Source organism: Pipistrellus kuhlii, unplaced genomic scaffold, assembly GCF_014108245.1.
Source record: "Pipistrellus kuhlii isolate mPipKuh1 unplaced genomic scaffold, mPipKuh1.p scaffold_m20_p_23, whole genome shotgun sequence".
Taxonomy (NCBI): Eukaryota; Metazoa; Chordata; class Mammalia; order Chiroptera; family Vespertilionidae; genus Pipistrellus; species Pipistrellus kuhlii.
This window is the reverse complement of record NW_023425522.1, coordinates 6418064-6441003: the sequence shown is the minus strand read 5'-3', so window position 1 is coordinate 6441003 and position 22940 is coordinate 6418064. Positions and strand designations below refer to the sequence as shown.

General features: G+C 40.7%; 2 protein-coding genes across 5 annotated transcripts in view; one reads left to right on the top strand and one right to left on the bottom strand.

The window, feature by feature from the left end:
- The window catches only part of LOC118726907 (protein SCO1 homolog, mitochondrial), a 15432-nt gene extending 5714 nt beyond the window's left edge, over window positions 1–9718 (bottom strand). Inside the window, exons 1-5 of the mRNA XM_036452223.2 lie at window positions 9434–9718; window positions 8448–8538; window positions 4990–5187; window positions 3913–4005; window positions 58–173 (exon numbers count right to left, since the gene is read on the bottom strand). Coding sequence (XP_036308116.1) covers window positions 58–173; window positions 3913–4005; window positions 4990–5187; window positions 8448–8538; window positions 9434–9718 — 783 coding nt within the window. The remainder of the gene's footprint in view (window positions 1–57; window positions 174–3912; window positions 4006–4989; window positions 5188–8447; window positions 8539–9433) is intronic.
- ADPRM (ADP-ribose/CDP-alcohol diphosphatase, manganese dependent) lies at window positions 9712–22940 on the top strand. Of its 4 annotated transcripts, XM_045586527.1 has the most exons (5): window positions 9793–9877; window positions 14645–14708; window positions 15306–15923; window positions 16998–17114; window positions 20299–22940. In XM_045586527.1, exons 3-5 carry the CDS (start codon window positions 15323–15325, stop codon window positions 20607–20609), a joined length of 1029 nt encoding a protein of 342 aa, XP_045442483.1. In that variant the 5' UTR covers window positions 9793–9877; window positions 14645–14708; window positions 15306–15322; the 3' UTR covers window positions 20610–22940. The 4 variants fall into 4 exon arrangements, with proteins under 4 accessions (XP_036308111.1, XP_036308110.1, XP_045442483.1 ...); XM_036452218.2 differs by lacking the exon at window positions 14645–14708 and having other exon boundaries at window positions 9712–9836; XM_036452217.2 differs by lacking the exon at window positions 14645–14708 and having other exon boundaries at window positions 9790–9877.

The following is a 22940-nucleotide window of genomic DNA, read 5'->3' as shown; positions in this document are numbered from 1 at the left end:
GTGAACACCTGAGCCCTCAGAGTTGGTCTGTGGGTAGAAACCTGTGCAAGTACTTACTATGTAGTCCTCATCTTCGTCCCTGGGGCCAGGGCTGTAATACACTCGGTAAGCTCTGGCTACTTGATCAATCTCTTCTTTTGTGCCAGTCAAGCCAACCAGTTTGGAAGAAAATTCTAAAAAAAAAAAAGAGAGAGAGAGAGAGAGAGAGAAGACAGTGAAAAATGAGAAGCGCACAAAACAGCCTATCCCTACATGGAAAAGCAGTACTAGTATAAAGCAGCCCTATTGTTACTTTCTTCCTGTGAGTCCCTAAACAATTCTTCATGTTTCAAAAGGAAAAAATATTCACATAGAGAACAAATAAAATTTCTGTTATATATCATATGTCACATTGAAATTAAACTGAAAATCAGTTATAGAAGATAGCTAGAAAATCCCAAAGTATGTGGAGATGAACACACTTCTAAATAACACGGGTCAAAGAAATTTCAAAATAGAGTAAAAAATATTTTGAAAAATGAAAATGGAAATGCAACTTACCCAAATTTGTGGGATGAAGAAAAAGCAGTGCTTAAGAGAGAAATTTATAGCACTGAATGCATACATTAGAAAAGAAGATCTAAAGTCAGTAAGTTTCCTCCTTAGGAAACTAGAAAAAGAAGAGCAAATTAAACCCAATATAAGCATAAAAGAAAAGTGAGAGCAGAAATCAGTGGAGTTGAAAAACAAGATATTAATATAGAAGATCAATGAAACTGAAAGTTGGTTCTTAATAATCTATCAGTCATATCCTTTCATGACTATCTAGTTAAAAGGGAATATATTCTACTTATTTAAGTCACATTTCTTATTTGTTTTTAAATGAGATATGCTAAAGTTCAAAGATATAGTCATGAATTAAGCACTATAGTTTTTATCTTCATATCAAACTAGAGGCCTGCTGCATGAAAATTCGTGCTCCCTAGAGGGATCAGGCTTAAGCTGGCAGTCAGACATCCCTCTGGCAGTCCAGGAGCCCCCAGGGGATTCGAAATAAGGACCTAAGCAGTCGGACTTCCTTAGTGCTGCCACAGAAGCAGGAGAGAGGCAGGAGAGGCTCCTGCCACACTGTTGCACTGGTATGCCATGAGTAGGCTTCTGGCTGATCAGTGACCTGTGGATGAGCAGTGACCACCAGGGGTTAGCTCCTGTGTTAAGCGTCTGCCCTCTGGTGGTCAGTGCATGTTATAGCAACCAGTAGTTCCTGGTGGTTCTGCTCTTAAAGTCAATTTACTTATTACCCTTTTATTATATGGGATCATATGAGATAAAATTTTGTCTCATTAGTTCACACTAGGTCAAAATATCTGTATCTCATTTCCCAGCAAATAATCTCATACTACAAATCTGCTGTTAACTTTTAGGAATTTATGTACGTAAGCTGGTTAAAGTCACTTAAAACACCTGGATTCATCATACTATTAAAGGGATAGTCCAACATTTAACCATAGTACCTTCTCCTAAAAGTTGAGAAAGCCTATTTTCATTCCTTGGACTAATTCATTTTAAACTGAAAAATTGTTCAGGTTCTGAAAAAGCAAGATGGCTTATCTTTCTTCACTGCTCTGTGAGTAAATGAAGAGAAGGTAAAAGAAGCCTGAACTAGTTGCACATCCAGATCTTTTTTAAATTGTTGAAATTTCAATAATTTTCTGGCTACTAATTTAAATATTTTGAAATCCCCCCCAAATGCAGTTACTAATGATTACTTCACCAATTACTGTCATAGATGCTGTTGAAGAATACATCACAAGGTTTTTTTTTGTGTTTTTTTTTTTTTATCGCAAGGTTTTGGCAGTCTAGTTAAGTGCAGCAACTCAGATATCTATTCATTTGGGGACATTTATAGTTTGACTACTATTCCTGCTTTTTCTTGCTTTAGAAAATATGCTATTGCCCGAGTTTCTGACAAACTTGAAAACTATGAACATTAATTCTACTTTTACACACTAAAAACTCTAAAGGAGAAAACATAAATATTGTAACCTTAGATTATGCAAAGATTTCTTACATATAAAGCTAAAAGCATTATCTATTCAAGAACAAACTTATAAGCTGGATCTCATCAAAATAAAAAATTGCTCTTCAAAAGACGTGGCTAAAATGACAAGCCATGGGAGAAAATATTTCCAAATCATACACTTGATAAAAGACTTCTATCAGGAATATAAAAAAATTAATAAATAAAAAAGCAGCCCCAAAAGATATAAAGAGACACTTTTTACTGAAAAAGACATGCAATGGCAAACAGCATGAAAAAAATGCTCAACATAGGGAAACACATTAAAACCACAATGAGTTGCATATCCATGCTCCTAGCAGCTTTATTGGTAATAGTAAAAAATTGGAAACAACTCCAGTGTCCATCAACTGAATACTATTCAGAAATAAAAATGAATGAACTATTGATACATTCTATAACATGGAAGAATCTCAAAATAATTATGCTAAAAGACGCCATTCAAAAAAAGAGTATATATTCTATAATTCTCTTTACATCAACTTCTAGAAATACCAACTAATCTACATAGACAGCAAGCAGATCAGTGATTGCCCGAAGCCAGAGGGTGGGTGAAGTGGAGGGGAAGGAGGGAGGGATTAGAGAGGGTACAAGGAAGCTGCTAAAGGTCATGGATAAGTTTATCCTTTTTGTGGTGGTGGTTTCCCAAGTACACACATATGTCAAAAGGTAACAAACTGCATACTTAAATATATACACTTTATGTCAATTATATCTCAGTAAGTCTGTTAAATAATAAAATATATAGTAAGGTCCTTCACAAAACACATTTTTAAAAATAACCTCAAAGGTTTAGAGGACATGTGCACTGGACTGTGTCATAATAAAAACAAATATAAAACTATTCACTAGTCGTTCTGTCCAGTAATTTAAATCAATTTCACCATAACTAGAATTTAAATTCCTGATTTTTAAGCACCCACCTTCTGCACACTAGTATAAGAACAAAACCTGTCTGATCAGATTTTTATTATCAACATACCTTTAAGTTGAAAAAAACTTGAATCCAGAGAAATTAAGCAACTCACCCAAGCTCCTAAGACCTAAGTATTCACCTTTAATTCTACCATAATTTAGTCTTTAAAAGTACCTAATAGGTTTTGACCAGCATGTTGAGATGTTTTGAATTGAAATCCTCCCACTAATAGTTATGTTTTTGTCATAATCAATGTTTTGAGTTTATAAAGTATGCCCTGAGTTCAAAATGTGCTTACATAAGATTTATTTTTTTAATTATTATTTTTTTAATATATTTTATTGATTTTACACAGAGAGGAATTGAGAGGGACAGAGAGTTAGAAACGTCGATGAGAGAAAAACAACATCTTACACACCCCCCACTGGGGATGTGCCCGCAATCAAGGTACATGCCCTTGACCGGAATCGAACCCGGGACCCTTCAGTCCGCGGGCCGACGCTCTATCCACTGAGCCAAACCGGTCCCGGCCATAAGATTTATTTTTAATCTCCCAATATACACACTCTCAGAACGCATGCAATGTTAATTTTACAAAGGAGAGAATGAGATACACAGGCAGAATTAGAAACAAGGCGCCCTTACTCTCAATTCAAGACTTATTAACTTTGCTGATCTACGATTAACTTTGCTGATCTACGAAGGCTGAGTTCAGTTCCCCCACCCTGACAAATAAAAGGACCCAGGAATTAAGAAGCCTGTGTCTTATTTATGTTCTAGCCACAGTCACAACTCTGAGCCTCGTCTTTGTATTTGACTATAAAATTGGGGATAACATTTGTCCTCACTATTTCACAGGCATTTTTAAGATCCAAATGAGTTGATACTACAAAAACTGTAGAGCTAAACAGATATAAGTATTATTAATGGAACACACCTTTCACATAATTTGCAATGGCTTCTTTTGTGTCCCTCTCTGGGTCAATAGTGATGAAAAGTGGAGTTAAATCTGGCAGACTTGGAATATCATCTGAAAGAAAGTTCCCGTTAGTCAGTATTCACACTGTAAGGGAAATGACAAAGAAAACCAGCAATTACAGTAGCTACAGCAAGGCTTAGGGAAACAGGCACATCTGACACTGTGTTACATGACGGGGAAGGGGATGGCATGGCTTTGAGGAAAAACAGATCGGTATCCTGTCTGTGGTGGCATCAGATAACCTACCAAATACCTGCACCAGTGTATCCTGTCTCCTAATCCAACCCAATATTGTAGGTTATTCCCCCCACCATGCCCAAAGGTAGGGCAAACTATTCATAAGAACCGAATAGCCTGGGATAATTCATTTTAAGAAGGATGTGGCCTGTCTACTTATTGGTACTAACAAATGCCCCTGACTGCACATCATAGACCATCCTCAGATTTCAGTCTAACCAACAGTATCTGCGAAAGGCAACAGTGGAGTCAATGATGGAACTCTGCTTTGTGTCCACAACGAAGGAAGGGACACAACGCAGAGTTAAGGGAGACCCAGACCACACTGACATTTTTAAAAAATCCTCACCTGAGGGTATTTCTCCACTGATTTTTAGAGAGAGTGGAAGACAAGAGGAGAGACAGAGAAACATCCATGTCAACTGGTTACCTCCCACACGTGCCTGCACCAGGACTGGAGATTGAGCCTGCAACTGAAGTACATGCCCACTAGAAATTGAACCCAGGATGCTTCAATCGGTGGGCTGACACTCTATCCATTGAGCCAAACCGGGTAGGGCCACATTGACATTTTTAAGCAAACTAATATTTAGCATAATAACCAGCTTTTTGGTGGAGAATTTATAGGTCATGGAAATCCAAGCAACAGACAAGCCTAATACTAAGATTTTATGTTCATGCAAACCAAATAATTACAAACCTCCATCTAACAGTAATAAAAGAATGTGAAAAGCATAGTAACATTAAAGACATTGAGTAAATATATATACTTTTCATAGTAAGTGATGGCTTCCTTACCTATTTCATCCACGACTTGAATCATTTTTTCCAGTTCTTCGGGACAAACATCAGGGCAATGAGTGAATCCAAAATAAATCAATACCCACTGACCCAGGTAGTCCTTATCAGTTTTGGGCTCTCCAGTATGAGTTACGAGGGAAAATGGTCCCCCAAGTAGAGGCTTTCCAATGCTTCGCTGCCGTTCCTTCTCCAGCTCTTAAAACAGAGACAAAGACACACACACACACACACACACACACACACACAAAAAAAAAAATCAATATAACCATAGGTACTCAATACCTGATATATGATCCATACTATACTAATGGATGTGTGGGGCACAATATGTAGAAGTAGTGGTGTCAGTTTTCAAGAACCTTAAAAAAACCTGTTAAGGAAAATAAGCATACAAAAACCAAAATCAAATTAAATCTAATGTGTACTAAAGACTTTAAGAAATAAAAATATTTGGTAAAAATATTTCTTCTGGAACAATTCAGTCCTGAGCCAACAGGTGTGCCATGATGCAGGTGAGAGGGGGCATAGCTATACAGAATGTCTGAGCCCAAAGGGCACGGTGGGTGGCCTGCCACTGTCAGTCTGAGCCTGAGAGTGCTGAGGGCAGCTGTATGCTGAGGGGAGGGGACAGCCGTGATGGGAGCTTACTTACTTACTGGGAATTGATCAAGTAAATACACTGAGTGACCAGATTATCATGTGTTCAGATATCATAATAATCTGGCCACTCAGTGTATATTAGAGATAAGAGAGTTACAAATGAGCAAGGAGTTAGAACAGTAAAGAAAACTAGAATGAAAACTTGCAGTACTGGAAAGAAACTGGAGGTATAATATGAACTTATGGTTTCTATATATACAGAAATATAGATTTAAATATATATAATATCTCTTACCTAGCTCTGTCTACTGAGAGGACCTGGGAGAAGACACATTGAATGAATTCAGATAACAATAATAAATGAACTCATGTCCTGACTTATAAATATCATCTTCCACAAAAAAGAAGTAGGGCTTTTAGAGAAATAGCTGATATCAGGTCCTGAAAGTCAAGTAAAAACTGAAAAACTTTCGGATTGAAGAAGACTAAAAAAACAACTAGGTCTGAGGGTGGCTCTAAACCAGACAACTTTGGCCATAAAAGGCATCGGTTGCGCCACTTTAAGGAGGTCTGAACACTGAACAGTAAAGCATATCAGTGTCCATTTCCTGATTTTGAACACTGTACGTGATTATATTGAAGAATGTCCTTATTTGTAGAAATATACAATAAGTATTTGGAGATGCTGAGGCATCATGTCAAGCAAATATTTTCAAATGATTTAGGAACACTTTTAATATTATATCATAATACATTTTCAATAAAAAATGTTACTAATTGCAGGTGAAATTCCAAACTAAAGTCAAACAAAGCTTGCATTTCCTTAAGTGTCTTTACCACCACTTCCTAGCTTTTCAGTTTTATTTCACTGTGAAACTAAAGAAACTTAACCGCCTATAAGAATATGAAAATTATACCAATAAAATATTAGGTCTAGTAATAATTAATGTCGTTTTCTAATACTTTTTAAAATTGAATTTATTTAAACAATACAACAAAATTTAATCAACAATATAGTTGCCGTTGTTTTCTACTACTTGTGCCCAACGCTCAGGAAGCATTTTAATCCCTCTGTTGTAAAATTCTTGTGATTTTGATGCAAAAAATTCGGTCAATGCATTTTTGAGGCATTCTTCATTATTAATTTTTTTTCCAAGAAGAAAGTTTTGCAAAGAACGAAACAAATGGTAATCGGAAGGGGCAATATCAGGAGAATATGCAGGTTGAGGGAGAACTTCCCATTCCAACTGGCGCAGTTTTTCAGCAGTGATTCTTGCAGTGTGCGGTCGTGCGTTATCGTGGTGAAGAATTACGCCCTTCCGATTAATCAGCGTGGGTTCTTTTTCTCTTAAAGCTTGGGCTAACCTTTCCAATTGGGCACTATACACTGCACTTGTAATGGTTTGGTTAGATGGTAAAAGTTCATAATGAAGAATTCCTTTAAAATTCCACCAAACACACAACATCACTTTTTTCGCATGCAAGTCAGGTTTTGGCATGGGCTGCGGAGCCTCATTTTTGTCCAACCATTGAGGCCGCCTTTTCAAATTAACATACAGCACCCATTGTTCATCTCTGGTAACAATTTGTTCTAAAAACTGCAAACAGTTTTGACGAGAGAGGAGCGAACTGCAAATTGTGACTCTTTGATTACGGTTGTTGTGGGTCAACTCATGAGGAACCCATTTTCCAAACTTTTGGACTTTGCCAAGTGCAAACAATTGATTGGAAATTGTTTTTTGTGAACAATTTAAAGTTGTCGCAAGCTCTTGTTGGGTAATTTGAGGATTTTGCACCAAAAGAGCTTGAAGAGCTTCTTGATCAAAATTGGACACACGGCCTCGACCACTCTTGTCATCTAACGAAAAATTTCCCTCGCGAAATTTCTCAAACCAACGCTGGCATTTTCTGGCGCTAACTGCATCTTGACCAAGAGCACTACAGATGTTTTTTGCAGCCTCACTTGCTTTTCTTCCTAATTGGAACTCGTAAAGCATGCAGTGCCGAATATGCTCTTCATCCGCCATCTTCTTAGCTCTAGTTTTGCAACAAAAACCAAACCAAACACAAACTTTTTCAAGCAAAACTTGTTAATTGCACTTCACACGTTCTGTAGATACCACGTGTTTGAAGGTTATGTCAATACAAGTCAACGCCAAGCAAGATTTTAAAGAATGTTTAAAAACGACATTAATTATTACTAGACCCGATACTACATTATACAAAAAAAAAGGTCTAAATATCTGCATGAATCTTATATTGCTCAGGTTCTGAAGCGTATGAATTCTCACTCCCAGATTTAAACATCATCATTTAAACATAATGGCATCAAAAGAGACACTAAAAAAATCAAAAGATTCAAGTGATATTGTCAAGATTTGCTGAAAACTTCTAAAGCAAACCTTAAAAAGTCCTAGAATACTCACTAAAGTATAAACCTCTTGTAAACAATTTCTAAACACTTCAAGTGTCTGTCCCAAGGGGTTTCTAGCTTTCTTTCTCTCTGTCTTCCATGATCAGTCTCTGGCCTTTCTCAGTCTGCTGACATCCAGTGGTGTATATAGTGAGCCTTCCTTTGGCCCTCAGAGCACCCTGGACTTCCTTCCCTCTGGCCTGACAGAACCTCAGCTAGTAAAATCTTTACTTCTGTGTGTTTCCCCATCACAGCATCTCAAAGGCTGGAATGCATCTTGGTTATCTTTGTAGCCTCTGGACTTCAAACTACCCACATTCAAATCTGCCCAAAGGGAAGTCATTTCATATTGTTGGACAGTGCTATGCTATCCCAGAACAGAGGTGCTGGTCCATAGGCAGAAAAGATGTTATTCGGAGCTGACCAAATTATATCTACTCACTCTCAGTCTTCTCCTTCTTGAAGTACTTCATTCCGGCCAATAAAGCTCCTCCAATAGCAAACGTGACTGCTAAGGACTTCCAGGAAACAGGCTACTGGGGCAGAGATGTCAAAACCAAAACCACTAGTAAGAGGCAGACATTTAACCATACTAAGCAAACGACAGTAGTTTTAAACATAAAAACAGAGGCCTTGATCCTGTTCAATGTGCAGAACGTCTCATGTTATTTGGGATGAGGAAATCCTGAACGTTTCTGGGGATGCAGTTGTATCTGGGCTCCTAAACACAACCACAAAGGCAGTTTCCAAGGTCAAATCCCCTAAGTCCATTTCTTTTCATTTGAGAAAGAAAAGAAAAAAAGACTAGCAGCGTGCCTCTGGTCCCAACTGCTGCCTTGAAAACCAGTTAAACTTGTGCTGGTGTTGTGAATATAAATAAACCAAATACAATTTGGGAGGCTAAGCTGGCTTCCAAAATAACAGAGGCAAAGTAGAAGAGGCTGCGGGGGAATTCCTGCAAACCACATTTTTATTTCCTTGTTCTCTTCAAGTCCCAAGTGGGTGGACTGCGCAGGCCCAACTCAGTAACATCTTCCCCCCACCCCCCCAGCTCCGAAAACCACTTCCCTCACCTACCACCTGGAGGTGCTGGCTTTTAAGTTCTTTTTGGGTCAGAAGAACCTAAAAGAACTTCCCTCTCAAAAAAAAAGGGGGGGGGCATACCCAGGAGGCAACAACGATCCATATTTTGCTCAATTCCTACATACACACCGAACCTCCGAAGGGTCGAAATTCTAAAAATGCTCGGACTCCTCCACCATGCTAAGTTTCAGGCTGAGAACGCTAAAGGAAACCTAACAATTTGATCCAGAGAAGCCGGCTGAGCCGCAGACGATCTCAGGCCCGGCCGAGTGGTTTCCGAGGTTCTGACCGGGTGGGAGGGTTGTCCGACGGCCGCGACGAGGGAAGGGGGTGCTGGGCACTCACCCCGGGCTTCGAGGGGCGCGAGGGGTGTCGGGGGCCCTTGGGCTCGGGCCCCGGCGCCCCGGGCGGCGGCGGCATGGCGGAGCTGAAGCGCCGGCACGCCGGGCAGCCGCGGGGGAGCCCCCGGGCCCGCCATCCCTCCTCCGGCCGCGCGCACAGCTGCCTCAGGAAGACGCTCAGGGCCCCGCGGGCCGGGCCCCACACCCCGAAACCCCGCGGCGAGAGGAGGCGAAGAGGACCGCCCGAAGGCAGCATGATCCGGCCCGCTCCCTGCAATAACGCCGCCATTGAGCTGCGGAGGTCACGCCTCCTTCGGCCCGCCCCCTCGACTTCCGGTTCCGTCCTTGACTTCCTCCGGAAGTCGGAGGGCTGCTCTTCCCGCCCGGCTTCGCTCGTTGGTGACGCGGTGGAATTAGTCCGGCCGCTCTTCGCTCGGAGCTGCTCGCGGTAGGTGGCTCCTCGTGGTCGGAGGCGGGTCGCCCCGGGCCGGGCGGCGGGACGCTCCGGAGGAGGGGCAGCCTGGGGGTCCTGGCTTCGCGGCGGGGCCTGGGCCCGGCGGCCCGAGCGCTGCGGGTCCTCGCTCCCCGGGCAGCCCCCGGCCTCGGGGAAAGGAAAACGTGGTCCGCAGACCCGCGAGCCCCCGCAGCCCTCACCCCACCTTGCCGCCGGCCTCCTGCCTGGAATGGGGACCGCCAGTTGGCTGTTGACCTCCTTGCGCCTCCAAGCCGACCTATTGGCTTGAAGTGATTATTGCTAATAGTAAGGTGACCAGACGTCCCGCTTTTGGCGGGACAGTCCCGATTCCTAATAATTTGCCCCGCGTCCCGCGGCGTTTCAAAAAAGTCCCGATTTTTTAAAAGATTAAAATCGGGACTTTTTTGAGGCGCCGCAGGGCAAATGGTTAAAAATCGGGTCTGTCCGGTCTCCTTATAATAGGGATGATTTCAGTGGTCGGAGTAGCAGGGGCGAGCCCAGTAGGACGGTGATGCCCAGGCTCCAATGTAGCCGGAGGGCAAATAACGGCACCGGGCGCAGCAGATGCACCGCGTCCTTTCCCACCCCTGAACTTTCTCCCCGGCCCCAGGTCCTTAAAAAAGCTCTGGTCCACTCCCCTGCCCCCTTCGCGGTTTAAGGTTTGGGTGAGTTTTCCCGCCTGGGACGGCCTTTGGGGCGGAGGGGCCGCAGCCCTATCTAGAGTCATTCCTTCTGAAAGTTGAAGTCTGCATTCCTTTTTTTCTGCCTTTGCTTCAGTGTCTGTGATCATAACCCCTCCCCTCCCGACTTCCCTGGAGGGATTTGCAAACTACAGAAAAAAGGGAGATGTCGCCTTCTAGTTTTCTTCCTTCATTTCAGATCCCACTCCTGCTCAGTGGCTTCCACGGAGCAGAAGCAGCTTGGCCCGGCGAGGGTGGTACCGAGCCAAGTGCCCTCCTCTGGGTTGGAGTCTAGCATCACCCATGTTTTTTTTTTACCGTATTTTTTCGGACCATAAGACGCACTTTTTCCCCCCCAGAATTGGGGGGGGGGGGGAAGTCCCCGCGTCTTATGGTCCAAATATAGCCTACACATATACTTTAAAAAAAAAGTTTTTTTACTTGCCCGGCTCTGTGTGGTCTCTGTGTGCTTGCCCGGCTCTAAAATGGTTCTAAGTGCTGCTGTTTACTTTACAGGGTTGATTACATGTGTTTATGACTGTGATGTTGGGTTTTAATGCACATAAAATATTTTAGGACACTATTTGTTTCAGAATCTTTTTTTCTTCATTTCCCTTCTCTAAAAACTGGTGCGTCTTATGGTCCGGAGCGTCCTATGGTCCGAAAAATACGGGTAATTCCGAAGTTGAACTGGAATTTTCTTGAATTTCTGCTCAAAGTAAATGTTTGCTCAGCACTTCAAATCCAGTTTTCTGCCTTGGTGTTGCCTGTGGGAAGGAGTATTTTTTACCCTCACGTCTGTGTGTTTGTATGTCCAAGGAGAAATTTTCCCTCAGATTGACAAAAAAGCCAAAAAGCCAAAAGCACTTTTGCTTATGCAGGCAATGAGCATATAAAATTATTGTTCGTCCTTTTCAATTGTAGATTAATTGATCACACACACATCCTGTACATTAAGATTGAATTCGGTGGTGGTTCTTGCTGGTCAATTAAATTTTGTTTATCAGAGTGATTCTTTTCATAGCTTGTTTATCAGAGCATTTTTATACAAACTTTTCATTTTAAATTTATGATTTTAAGTAAATAGTAGTTTCTAAAACAGTTCTTGACTCAAAGGAGGTACTGTATAGCTATCCTTTGGATGAATTGCTTAGTGACACCTCTGAGCCTGATTTTCATGGACCTATGCAACGTTAGTGTTAAAAGATACCTAAAATATTATCTAATGTAAGCTTATCACTTACTATCAAACCACCAAGATCCCCACATGAAGTTTTCTTTAAAAAATTTCTTTTCCATTTAAATACTTTTCTTGAAAGAGAGAATACAAAGGATCATCTGACAATGCTGATTACATTTTGTCCTGGCTTGAGACTTTTGACTAGGGCCGCCAGGCCTTACTTTCCGGAAACCTTCCCAGCACTGTAACTTTATCCTTCATTTCAGACATCTACCCCATGTGTCAAGCCACAGAAATTTCTGCCTCAATTTTGCCATTACTGCAATAGTTAGCACAGTTCCATTTCCAGGCCGCCCTCCCCCTTGACTTCCTCATTCCACTGCCGCCTCGCCCGTGGACTGTGCAATAAAAGCTTTGCTCACCCACTTGAGTAACACTCTTCTGGCTCAGGCTCTCAGCATCTCTCTATTGGAGCAGTTCCTCTTAACGAAGACTCTCACTAATTTCGGAATTTATCACCCCTCCCGTTTCTTGATCTTTGACAGTAGTGTAAAGGAAATATTCTTTTCAATGTCGGGCTGTCTTTCTCCACAAGATGGTTAAAGAGCGGAAACCGGTGTGGCTCAATGGATAGAGCATCGGACTGCGGACTGAAAGGTCCCGGGTTCCATTCTGGTCAAGGGCATGTACCTTGGTTGCGGGCACATCCCCAGTAGGGGGTGTACAAGAGGCAGCTGATCGATGATTCTCTCTCATCGATGTTTCTAACTCTCTGTCCCTCTCCCTTCCTCTCTGTAAAAAATAAATAAAATAAATATTTTAAATATATATATATTAAAAAAAAAAAAAAGATGGTTAAAGAACTTCAGCCTTCTGCCAGTCCTGATTATTACAGAGGTTTTTTTTAGTATCCTCTCGGAGCAAGTTTTCAGCAATTAAGCATCAATAGGTATTTCTTCTTTTCTTAAAAATCATTGACGTCTGCTGTGATTTTCACAAAATGCTGGCTGCTTATCCTGCCCCAGGACTTATCGAGAAAAACTTGCAAAGTTTTCTATATTATTTTCTTCTATAAAAAGTTTCAGGTATTTGAGGTTGACCAGGCAGACATCCTTTCAGATATGTAATTAAAAAATATTAACATTTAGTGCTTTATGATTTACAAAGTAAATTGCTGTGTATTAATAAACTCAGATGAATATCACATCAACTGATGAGGGTTATTTTGCTGGGAAGTTTTTTTCCTTAATGTTCCAGTGAGGAGCCTGTGGGAGGCAGCTAACCAGTGCTTCTCTCTCATCCTATCTAATAAAGAAGGAATATGCTAATTGACCATCACTATGTCATAAAGATGGCTGCACCCACAGCTGAGGCCAAGTTCCCATAGGAGCCTTAATGAGCAATCAGCAGGGACCTGAGGCTACACCCTCCCCTGCCCCCATGGGGCTTGGCAGGGGACCTCAGGCTGCACCCCCCACCCCGGCATCAGGCTGGGGGACTTAAGGCCACAGCCACTTTCCTGGCACCAAGCAAGGGGACCTGAGGCTCTGTCTCCTGCCCGGCAGGGCTTGACAAGGGTGGGACTGGCTGAGTCTGGATCTAGCCCAACGGGGAGGGCCAGCCAGGTCTGGGTCTCACTCGATTTTGAGGTGCATGTATGAGAACAGGGACTTGGCTCTGGGTCCTGGGGTGAGCCTCAGACTCTGACAGGAGGAAGGTTTTCATATACGTTTTACTAATTTTCTTCCATCTCACACTCTATTATAAAGGGCAAATAGCAATATTAAATTATTTCCTCTGATTAATCCCCCTTCTCCTTTTAAAAAAATTATATTTTATTGATTTTTTTACAAAGCGGAAGGGAAAGGGATAGAGAGTTAGAAACATCGATGAGAGAGAAACATCGATCAGCTGCCTCCTGCACACCCCCCACTGAGGATGTGTCTGCAACCAGGGTACATGCCCTTGACCGGAATCGAACCTGGCACCCTTCAGTTCACAGGCCAACTCTCTATCCACTGAGCCAAATGGGTTTCAGCATTAATCCCCTTTTACTGTGCACGAATTTCATGCACCAGGTCACTAGTCATTAATGTTTCTGTCTCTTCCTCTCCTCTCTTTTCTTAAATCAATAAAGAACATGTACAAAACAACATAGAAAACAGCATTTGGTGCAGGCAAAACTTGCAGAACAAAAACTTGTTATTTACCTTTCTTTTCAAAAACCAAATTATTTCCTTAGTTATTCTAATTCTTTCAGACTTTATTTATTTAAATATATTTTTACTGATTTTTTACAGAGAGGAAGAGGGATAGAGAGCCAGAAACTTAAGCCCTTGAAATGCTTCAGTTTTTTTATCTGTAAAATAGAGAATAATTTGTTTTCTTTAGAAGGGTATTAATTTCCAAGAGTATTATTCTATTAAGGAATAAGCATTAATTCTAGACAAGTCAAATTCAAGTCTGTAATAATCTGTAATTTTTACAAAATATACACTAATTTTAAACAGGCACCCTCTTCCACGAAACCAATAATTCTATAAAAATTTCAGGATTTTTTTTTTTTTTTTGAAAGTCATACATTGTACTTTGTACATTAAATCTCTGCTGTGGGTTATTTTGTGTCTGTCTGGCTCCGTCTGTGTCTCTCTCTTCCCCTTCTACCTCCCTCCCTCCCACTTTCTCTAGAAGTTAATGAAAAAATATCCCAGGGTGATGATTAAAAATAATAATAATAAAAATAAATAAAATCAATAAATATATCCTCAGGTGAGGATAAAAAATAACAAGGTTATGGATAGGATACATGCAATTTTATTACATAAAGAAATTATTTTTAAAAAGACAGAAACTTAAATTCCCATACTGTGATCTCTTAAGGGAAAGATAAGAGGCAAGAGGAAAGGACACAAACACATTCAAGGAAGGACAATTGGGATCGCAGGTGAGTAAGGCAGGGGAAAAAAGAAACGGTCTCTCTTGATTAGTTCCACGTCTTTTAGATTATGACTCAGGGAGCTTAGAAAGAGCAGAGAACAAAACTCAAAGATGCCTCCAGGGGCAAGATTTAAAATTAGTAAGATTAGTTAATTAATTCCAGGACTTTTTCAAATATCCCCCTGTACCATCAAACACAAAACATGTGCAAGTAGAGGATAATTGTAGAAGCTAGCAATGGTACATGAGGTTTATTCTCTCTGTTTTTAAATGTCTACAATACTAAGTTTTAAATATCATTCAAAAGTTTAGATAAAATAAAGTCTGGCCAAAACTGGTTTGGCTCAGTGGATAGAGCGTCGGCCTGCGGACTGAAAGGTCCCAGGTTCGATTCCGGTCAAGGGCATGTACCTTGGTTGCAAGCAAATCCCCGGTGGAGGTGTGCAGGAGGCGGCTGGTTGATGTTTCTCCCTTATCAATGTTTAGACCGGGCACCTTCTCTATACCAAGCTACCTAGTAAATTAGTTATTAAGTTTAAAATCCATTTTACCATTTAGAAGAGTAAGATGTTTATAACTGAGTTATCTTTTATACTTTATATAGAAATCTGTTCAGAAGTTATGGATGATAAGCCCAGTCCTGGAGCCGTGAGTGAGAGTTCAGAACATCTCTTCTCCTTTGGAGTTATAGCAGATATTCAGTATGCTAACTTAGAAGATGGCTATAATTACCAAGGAACCAGAAGAAGATACTACCGACACAGCCTTCTTCACTTGCAGGGTGCTATTGAACACTGGAATAAAGAAAGCAGTCCGCCCTGTTGTGTACTTCAGCTTGGAGATATCATTGATGGCTACAATGCGCAGTATAAAGCATCAGAAAAGTCACTAGAACTTGTCATGAAGGTGTTTGAAAGGCTTAAAGTCCCAGTTCACCACACATGGGGAAATCATGAATTCTATAACTTCAGCAGAGACTACTTAACAAACTCTAAACTGAACACAAAGTTTCTAGAAGACCAGATTGAACACCATCCTGAAACTGTGCCTACGGGGAGTTTTTACGCTTACCATTTTGTTCCATTCCCTAAATTCCGGTTCATTTTACTCGATTCTTATGACATGAGTGTCTTGGGCGTGGACCAGACCTCTCCAAAATACCAGCTGTGTTTGAAGATGCTGAAGGAGCACAATCCAAATTTGGAATTGAATAGTCCTCAAGGTGAATTATTCCTTTGAGCTGAGAGTCTAATACATTGTCTTTAAATTCTTCAGCTACCTTTTATTCAGCAGGAAGATGGATGATTAAGGTAAAAGTATATTGTCACTTGTTCAGGGTCAGGATTTCTCACAAGCCTCGTGGCACATGGATTGGTTGCTGTGTTGGTTGAAAATTTATTTAAATATTTGAATGATTGTTCTGGGCTGAGCACTCTTTCTAGAATTAGCTATTTAGGACTGTAAGCAGTATTGACAATATTACTTCTTTAATGGGTAGAGTGGAAGGAACAAGAAAGGTAGGACAAATAATAAATGAAATAGTAACAAGATTATTTCCACAATGATATATGTATGCTACCAGGAAAATAAAGTATGGCTGAGAGGAAGACTGTTTTAGTTAGATGGTCAGAGGTAGCATTTCCAAGGAGAAAAACATTTAAGCTGAAATTTAAATAATGACAGGAGGGAATCAACCTTGGAAAGAGTATTTGTGACAGAGGGATAAACAAATGCAGAGGCACTAAGCATAGTTAAGATTGGCATTCCTGAATGCAGGAAAGGGCCAGTGTGCAGGATGATTTTGGATGGTTAAGAGTCTAATTTCTTTTTTTTTCTTTTATTTATTGATTGATTGATTTTCTACAGAGAGGAAGAGAGAGGGATAGAGAGTTAGAAACATCGATGAGAAAGATTCATCTATTAGCTGCCTTCTGCACACCTCCTACTGGGGATGTGCCTGCAACCAAGGTACATGCCCTTGACCGGAATCGAACCCTCGACCTTTCAGTCCGCAGGCCAACACTCTATCCACTGAGCCAAACCAATTTCGGCTAATTTATTTTCAATAGAACAGGAAGCTAGTGAAATAATCAGAAGAGTGTCAAGAATAGGAGCAAGATACTGGTCCAGTGTGATTTATTTGTATATTCTAAATTCTTGTGGTTTCCTGTTTTTAAGTTGATTGGTGCCAAATGTTCCTAAAGAGAAGTATAAGTTACCCACATTAGCTAAGTTAAAATGCCCTAATGATGAGAAAATTGTATTTGGTGGATCTAACTTACAGAATTTATCTTAGGACTTTCCGAGCCTCAGTTTGTCCAGTTTAATGGAGGATTCAGCCAAGAGCAACTGAATTGGTTGAATGCAGTCCTTACATTCTCTGATACAAACCAAGAAAAGGTGGTGATCGTGAGTAAGTATTTAAATGATTTGTGTATCCTTCCATTTTAGAGAATGGGAAGCTAGATTTTAAAGCATACTAATAACATTTATGTTGTGGTAATCCTCTTTCAGTAAAATGAATGCTTAGTTTAAATTGAAAGACAATCTATATATATGAGATTAACATTTAAGGTGGAGTCCGGGAAGAATCGAATTATAAAGTAACAAAAACATCTTGCCAAATACTAGGACCTTTTAGGTTTCATAGTAGCATTTCTCCAAATGGGATCAATTTACATAGTAATATTTAAATGAAAAATTCAGTCTAGGTCCCCTACCACACCTCAGCCCCTGCTGTCTGGGTGAAAGCAAAGCCGATGTAACAGGGACAGGTGTTAGAACAACTGGCAGTGAGCTGTTATGTGATTGTTGTTTTCATTTAGAGTCGTTTTTGACAGACATGCTGTCATCAGAGACTTAGGAATCTGGAGGTGCTTACAGTACATGCATTGTGGCTGTATAAACAAAGAATTGACTTGGGGATTTGCATTGTGGCTGGTATACTTGGTTTGGGGGCTGAGATTAGATCTCTTGTTTTAGGGATCAAATTGATGTGGCATAATGGATAAGAACATGGACTAAGGGTCACAAGGACAGAATACCATTCTGACTTTTAAATTTATCTGTGAGCTTTCATTAAGCATCTGCCAAACCTACAAACTTCGTTTTCTCAATATTGTATTGAATCAAATAAAATTGTAAATATGAAAATCCTTTGAAAATTATAGGCTGCTCAAGTTATTGATGATATAAAATTAGGTTTCTATCAATATAGTTTTCACTTATTATCTTTCGTTGGTGTAGCAAAAACATGTAGATGGAGTTAACGGTGTTTCTTCTACCATTAAATATTCAAGGCTTGGGAAATGTAAGGGACCCTCAGGGGTTATTGGTATGATGTGACACTATTTTGGCTTTACAATGAGTGGTCCAAAAACAGACTTCCTGACTTGTCTCTTCTTCACTATTAAGTTGTGCTTTTGACCTTAGAGAATGGGGGGCGGGGGGATGCTTTTTTCTGCCAAGGGCCATTTGGATATTTATAACATCATTCTCGGGCCATACAAAATCATCAGCTTAAAAATTAGCCTGCTATATTTAGTCAATCATTAAATTAACTCACCCCTAATGCCTTGGCAGGGCCAGACCAAGTGATTTCGTGGGCCAGACTTTCCCCACTTCTGCTTTAGAGAATATTGGTGCTAAAAGGGACCTAGAGAACGTATAGTCAGACCTTTTAATTTTAAAGATAAAGTAATGAACCAAAAAAGATTAAACAACATAGCTAAAATCCCACAACTCCTGACAATTGAGGCTAGAGAGTCCATGTTTTGTATCCCAGCCCCTTTCCCAAACTATCCTGTCTTCTCATTGTATTTATGTCAGTGTACTTACCTACATTATCAGTCTCTAAAATCTCTCCTGTTTTCTTGTAAGCCTAGAAACTAGATGAACAAACCTTTAACTCAGATGAACAAATCTTTAGCACTAAAGTTTAAAATGACTATCAGAATTTTTCTTTTTCTTTTTTTCACTTCCCTTTTGGCTACTCACATGTCATTTTGCCTAATTCTAGAGTTTTGGCCATGAAGTTGGAAGACAGAATTACTATTAGCTGAAATATGGAACACTGCAGCAGGAGGGGGCTTGAGGGGAGAGCTCAGGAGTTGAAGGTTGAAAATATTAACTTTCAGGTGCCTGTTACACGTGAGCAGAGATGTTGAGTATAATGAATCTGAAATTCAGAATAGAGGTTTGAACTCGATGTAGAAATGTGGAAGTTGAAAGAATAGCAGATGATATTTAAAACTATGGACATTGCTAAGAGATCACCAAGTCTTTAGGTGGAGACAGAAGTAAAGCCCACAACCAAGCATTCAGGCACTCCTTATAAGATACTGCGGGGGGGGGGGAGCGCGAGGAACCGGCAAGGGAGAGTGAGAATCAATAGCCTTGAGGTTGGAGGGAAACTGGGTGGATCGGTACTGTCCTGGGGGCCAAGTGTTTCCAGAAAAAGGGAGCAATTAATTGTGTCCAGTGCTACAGCAATTCGATAGGTGCGTCCAGTGTGGCATCTAGACCTGGAAAGTCACATGGTCTCTTTGGATCCTTAGCCCTTGCTACGTTTTAAAGGGCTGAGTGTATGTGTGCAGACAGGTGTGCAATATTAGCCCCCCTTTTTTATACAAAACTAGTCAATATTAAGCAGACTAAAAATATTCAGAATAAAAATAAACAGTAGCAGAGAGCATTAGTGGGAAGAAGCAAAGACCAATGAGCTATTTATTGTGTCTCTCCTTCAGAGTGAAATGTGGCCTGATGGAGGATGTGGCCTCATTTATGTCTTGGCATCTTTCCACTTATCTCCTGAGGGACCTAGTATGAATATTCCCCACTGTTGTTCAGTTTTCTCATCTGTAAAATGGCTGTGGCTACCTTGTTCTCTTGGAGGTGTTTAAAGGGGCATAAATCAGTTCCTTATAAAACACAGAGTGTTTAGAAAAATGGCGTATTATTCACTGGCCCATCTCTAAGCTACCTTTTATCTAAGGGTACCTCTGTGTGTGTGTAACATGTCTATACTTTCGGGAGTCAGAGAGGCTGGACTCTAGCACAGCACTGGCCTAATTCTGCTGCCTTTGTAGACTGCTCTGTACGGGATGCCTCAGTCTCCCTTGACATGTGTACATCCTGGGACTTGCAGGGCTTCTGTCTCTTCTGTGGCCGCTGCCCTTGTATGTAAATGATCTCACCCTCCTTTATGCTCTGGACACCTGGCTATAGATTACCTCACTGGTCGGCAAACTGCAGCTCTCGAGCCACATGTGGCTTTTTGGCCCCTTGAGTTTTTAGCAAAGGCCAGCTTAGGAGTATCCTAATTAAGTTAATAATAATGTACTTACCTATATAGTTTAAGTTTTAAAAATTTGGCTCTCAGAAGAAATGTCAATCCTTGTACTATTGATATTTGGCTCTGTTGACTAATGAGTTTGCAGACCACTGGATTACCTCATTCTTCATGTATGTGAATTTTCACTGGTCTCAGCCCATAATGAAGGAGCAATGCACATTGTTTTCCTGAGTACTCACTTTTAGCTGTTTTGGTGAAAGTGGTATATCCTAATTGGCTCACAACTCTTCTCTTTAACTGACAGGTCATCTTCCCATTTACCCAGAGGCCTCCGACTCCGTGTGCCTGGCCTGGAACTACAGAGACGCCCTCGCAGTCATTTGGTCGCATGAGTGTGTGGTGTGTTTCTTCGCCGGCCACACTCACGATGGCGGCTACTCTGAGGATCCTTTTGGTGTGCACCACATCAATGTGGAAGGGGTCATTGAAACAGCTCCGGACAGCCAGGCTTTTGGCACAATCTATGTCTATCCCGACAAGATGATGATGAAAGGGAGAGGCCGAGTTACAGACAGAATTATGAATTACAGGAAGGAAAAACCTTTTCCATTTTAGTCTGACTTATTTTATCCGTATAGAAAGAGGAGCTTTAGCTTTGTGTTTGTGCTCTGCTACCCCGCCCCACACTCCTCAGTCTCGTTGTTTAGTATTCTGTTAGTGTAACAATGTATTTATGGCTTCAGTGTGTTTTGCTCAAAGGACATTATGAAGTCATTTTGGAATGTATATCCAGTGCTAAAAATTGGAAAGAAAAGGAATGAAGGTGCCATGAATGAACAAGGGAGGAGATCGGGCAGGGTGGGGGTGGGGTATAGTCCTCAAAACAGACTTTATTTTAGCCTTACCTGAGACTTAAAATTTTTTACAAGGAGAATATGCTTATTGATTAGCTATGTAACTAAAATTCATAGTAAAAAAGCAGCTCAGGTAAAGCTTTTCCTTTTAACCATCCTATGCAAAAGAGCTTTGGACATTTTTTTTGCTCAGAATATCCATCATATTCTATTTTTATAAGCTTGTGTTCCTATTTTGTAGACCAAAACTATCATGTTACTCCATGGGTGAATGGAGGGTGCTCCCATTCACATGAGTGATGCGTGCCTCTCGTGTGAAGCTCTCAGGAGGGCCTTCAGAGAAGTATGTGGCCAGTGCAGCTGTGTGCCTGTTCCTGGGGTCTGTGTCTAGAGCTGTGTGAGGATAGATAGCAGCTAAATGAATTCACTCTTGACTCCCTTCGTAGATAAATGGGACGTGTCCAACTCAGTTGTCATACATGCTGAGGCTTTTTTGCAGAAACAACTAGATGGCAAATGGGGACTGTTTGGAATGTAGAGAAGGTTTGATTCAGGGCTTAAAAACAGGGATCAGCCAGTGCTGATCCATATGGCTGTGCCTGCCCAGTACCTTCCCTAGGCAGTACAGGTGCATTTGTTTTCTATGGCTATAGTGACAAATTATCACAAACGTGGTGGTTTAAGTAACATACTTGTTCTCTTACAGTTCTGGAGTCAAAAGTCAGAAATTATTTTCACTGGGCTGAGATCAAGCCGTTGTTAGGGCTGCATTTTGCTATGTAAGGTAACAGTCCGAGGTCCTGGAGATCAGGGCCTGGATATCTTTGAGGGCCGTTATCCAGCCTGCCTCCGAGGTGACTGGTGTACTCCCTGTATTAACTAACTGTATAATGGTGAGGAAACAGGCCCCTCCATACCACCATGTGAAGAAAGGACTGGGGGAATGTGGAGCAGGAAATATGTTTGGTTGAAGGGATTAGGGATGGCTTAAAGAAGAAAGAAGAAAGGCTTAAATGGGTGTGGTAGTGCATTTCAAGTAAACAGAATAGCATAAGCAGAGGCACTGAAGGATATACTGAGCTTAGGAGATGCAAAGTAATGATATAACGATTCACCAGAAGGTGCTGAGGTTGGGCAGGTGGTAAAGCAGGAAAAGGTTAGGCTATGGCTTTGTGCAGAAGAGCCTTGAGTGACCAGCCCAGAGTTCAAACTTGTCACCCAGTGTGAGAGCCCTCAGTTCCTGAGCTGGGCCATATATGATTAGATTGGTGTTTCAGTCCAGGCAGTAGATGATGAGAGGCTGGTGTACAAAAGTGACAACGGGAAGAAAGAAAATTGGGGGTGAAAAGACATGTTTTGATAATAGAAATATTAAACTTACTAGTAATACTTCAATTGAAAATAGAGCTTAAAACTAATTTCAGTAATCTCTTTTCTAAAGGCAGTACTCTACCAAAAGTTAGTTCCTTTTATATACATACGGAGATGTAAAGGGAACTATAAATTCACAGTGTGATGTGGGAGATGCAGATACGATGAATGTGTATCTTGGACATTTGTTTTTTTCAAATTGGAACATTATTGTCTTTTAAGCCCAGAATCAAGCATGACTTGGAGGCTGGGTGGGTCCTATAGAGAATTTGCAAGTAAGTCCATTTCCTCATGTATGATCTTAATAATTATACTAAAAAGACTTATAAAAGCCATAATTGTTAATGCAGGCTAAATGTACATTGGAATACTGAAATCCTTAAAGTAAATTTCACTTTAATGTCAACTAGATTTTTCCTCCCTTTTACATCATCTAAATCTTGATCAAGAATTTCTGACTATCCAGAGGCCATTGTGTAAAATAAAACATATGTATACCTCCTTTAACAAACATTTATAGAATACTTAAATTGTATGGAAGCCTCTAAAAATAGAGACAAACTACCAGGCTCATTTTCACTCTGCTGAGTTATGATTGGTGCTAATACTTTTTGAGTGAAATATTTCCGGAGACTCATGAAATCATGTCTTGAGTAGCCCATGTGAAAAAGTTGCCATCTAAAACAGCATTGACAGCAGAAATGTAATGTGAGCCTCTTAA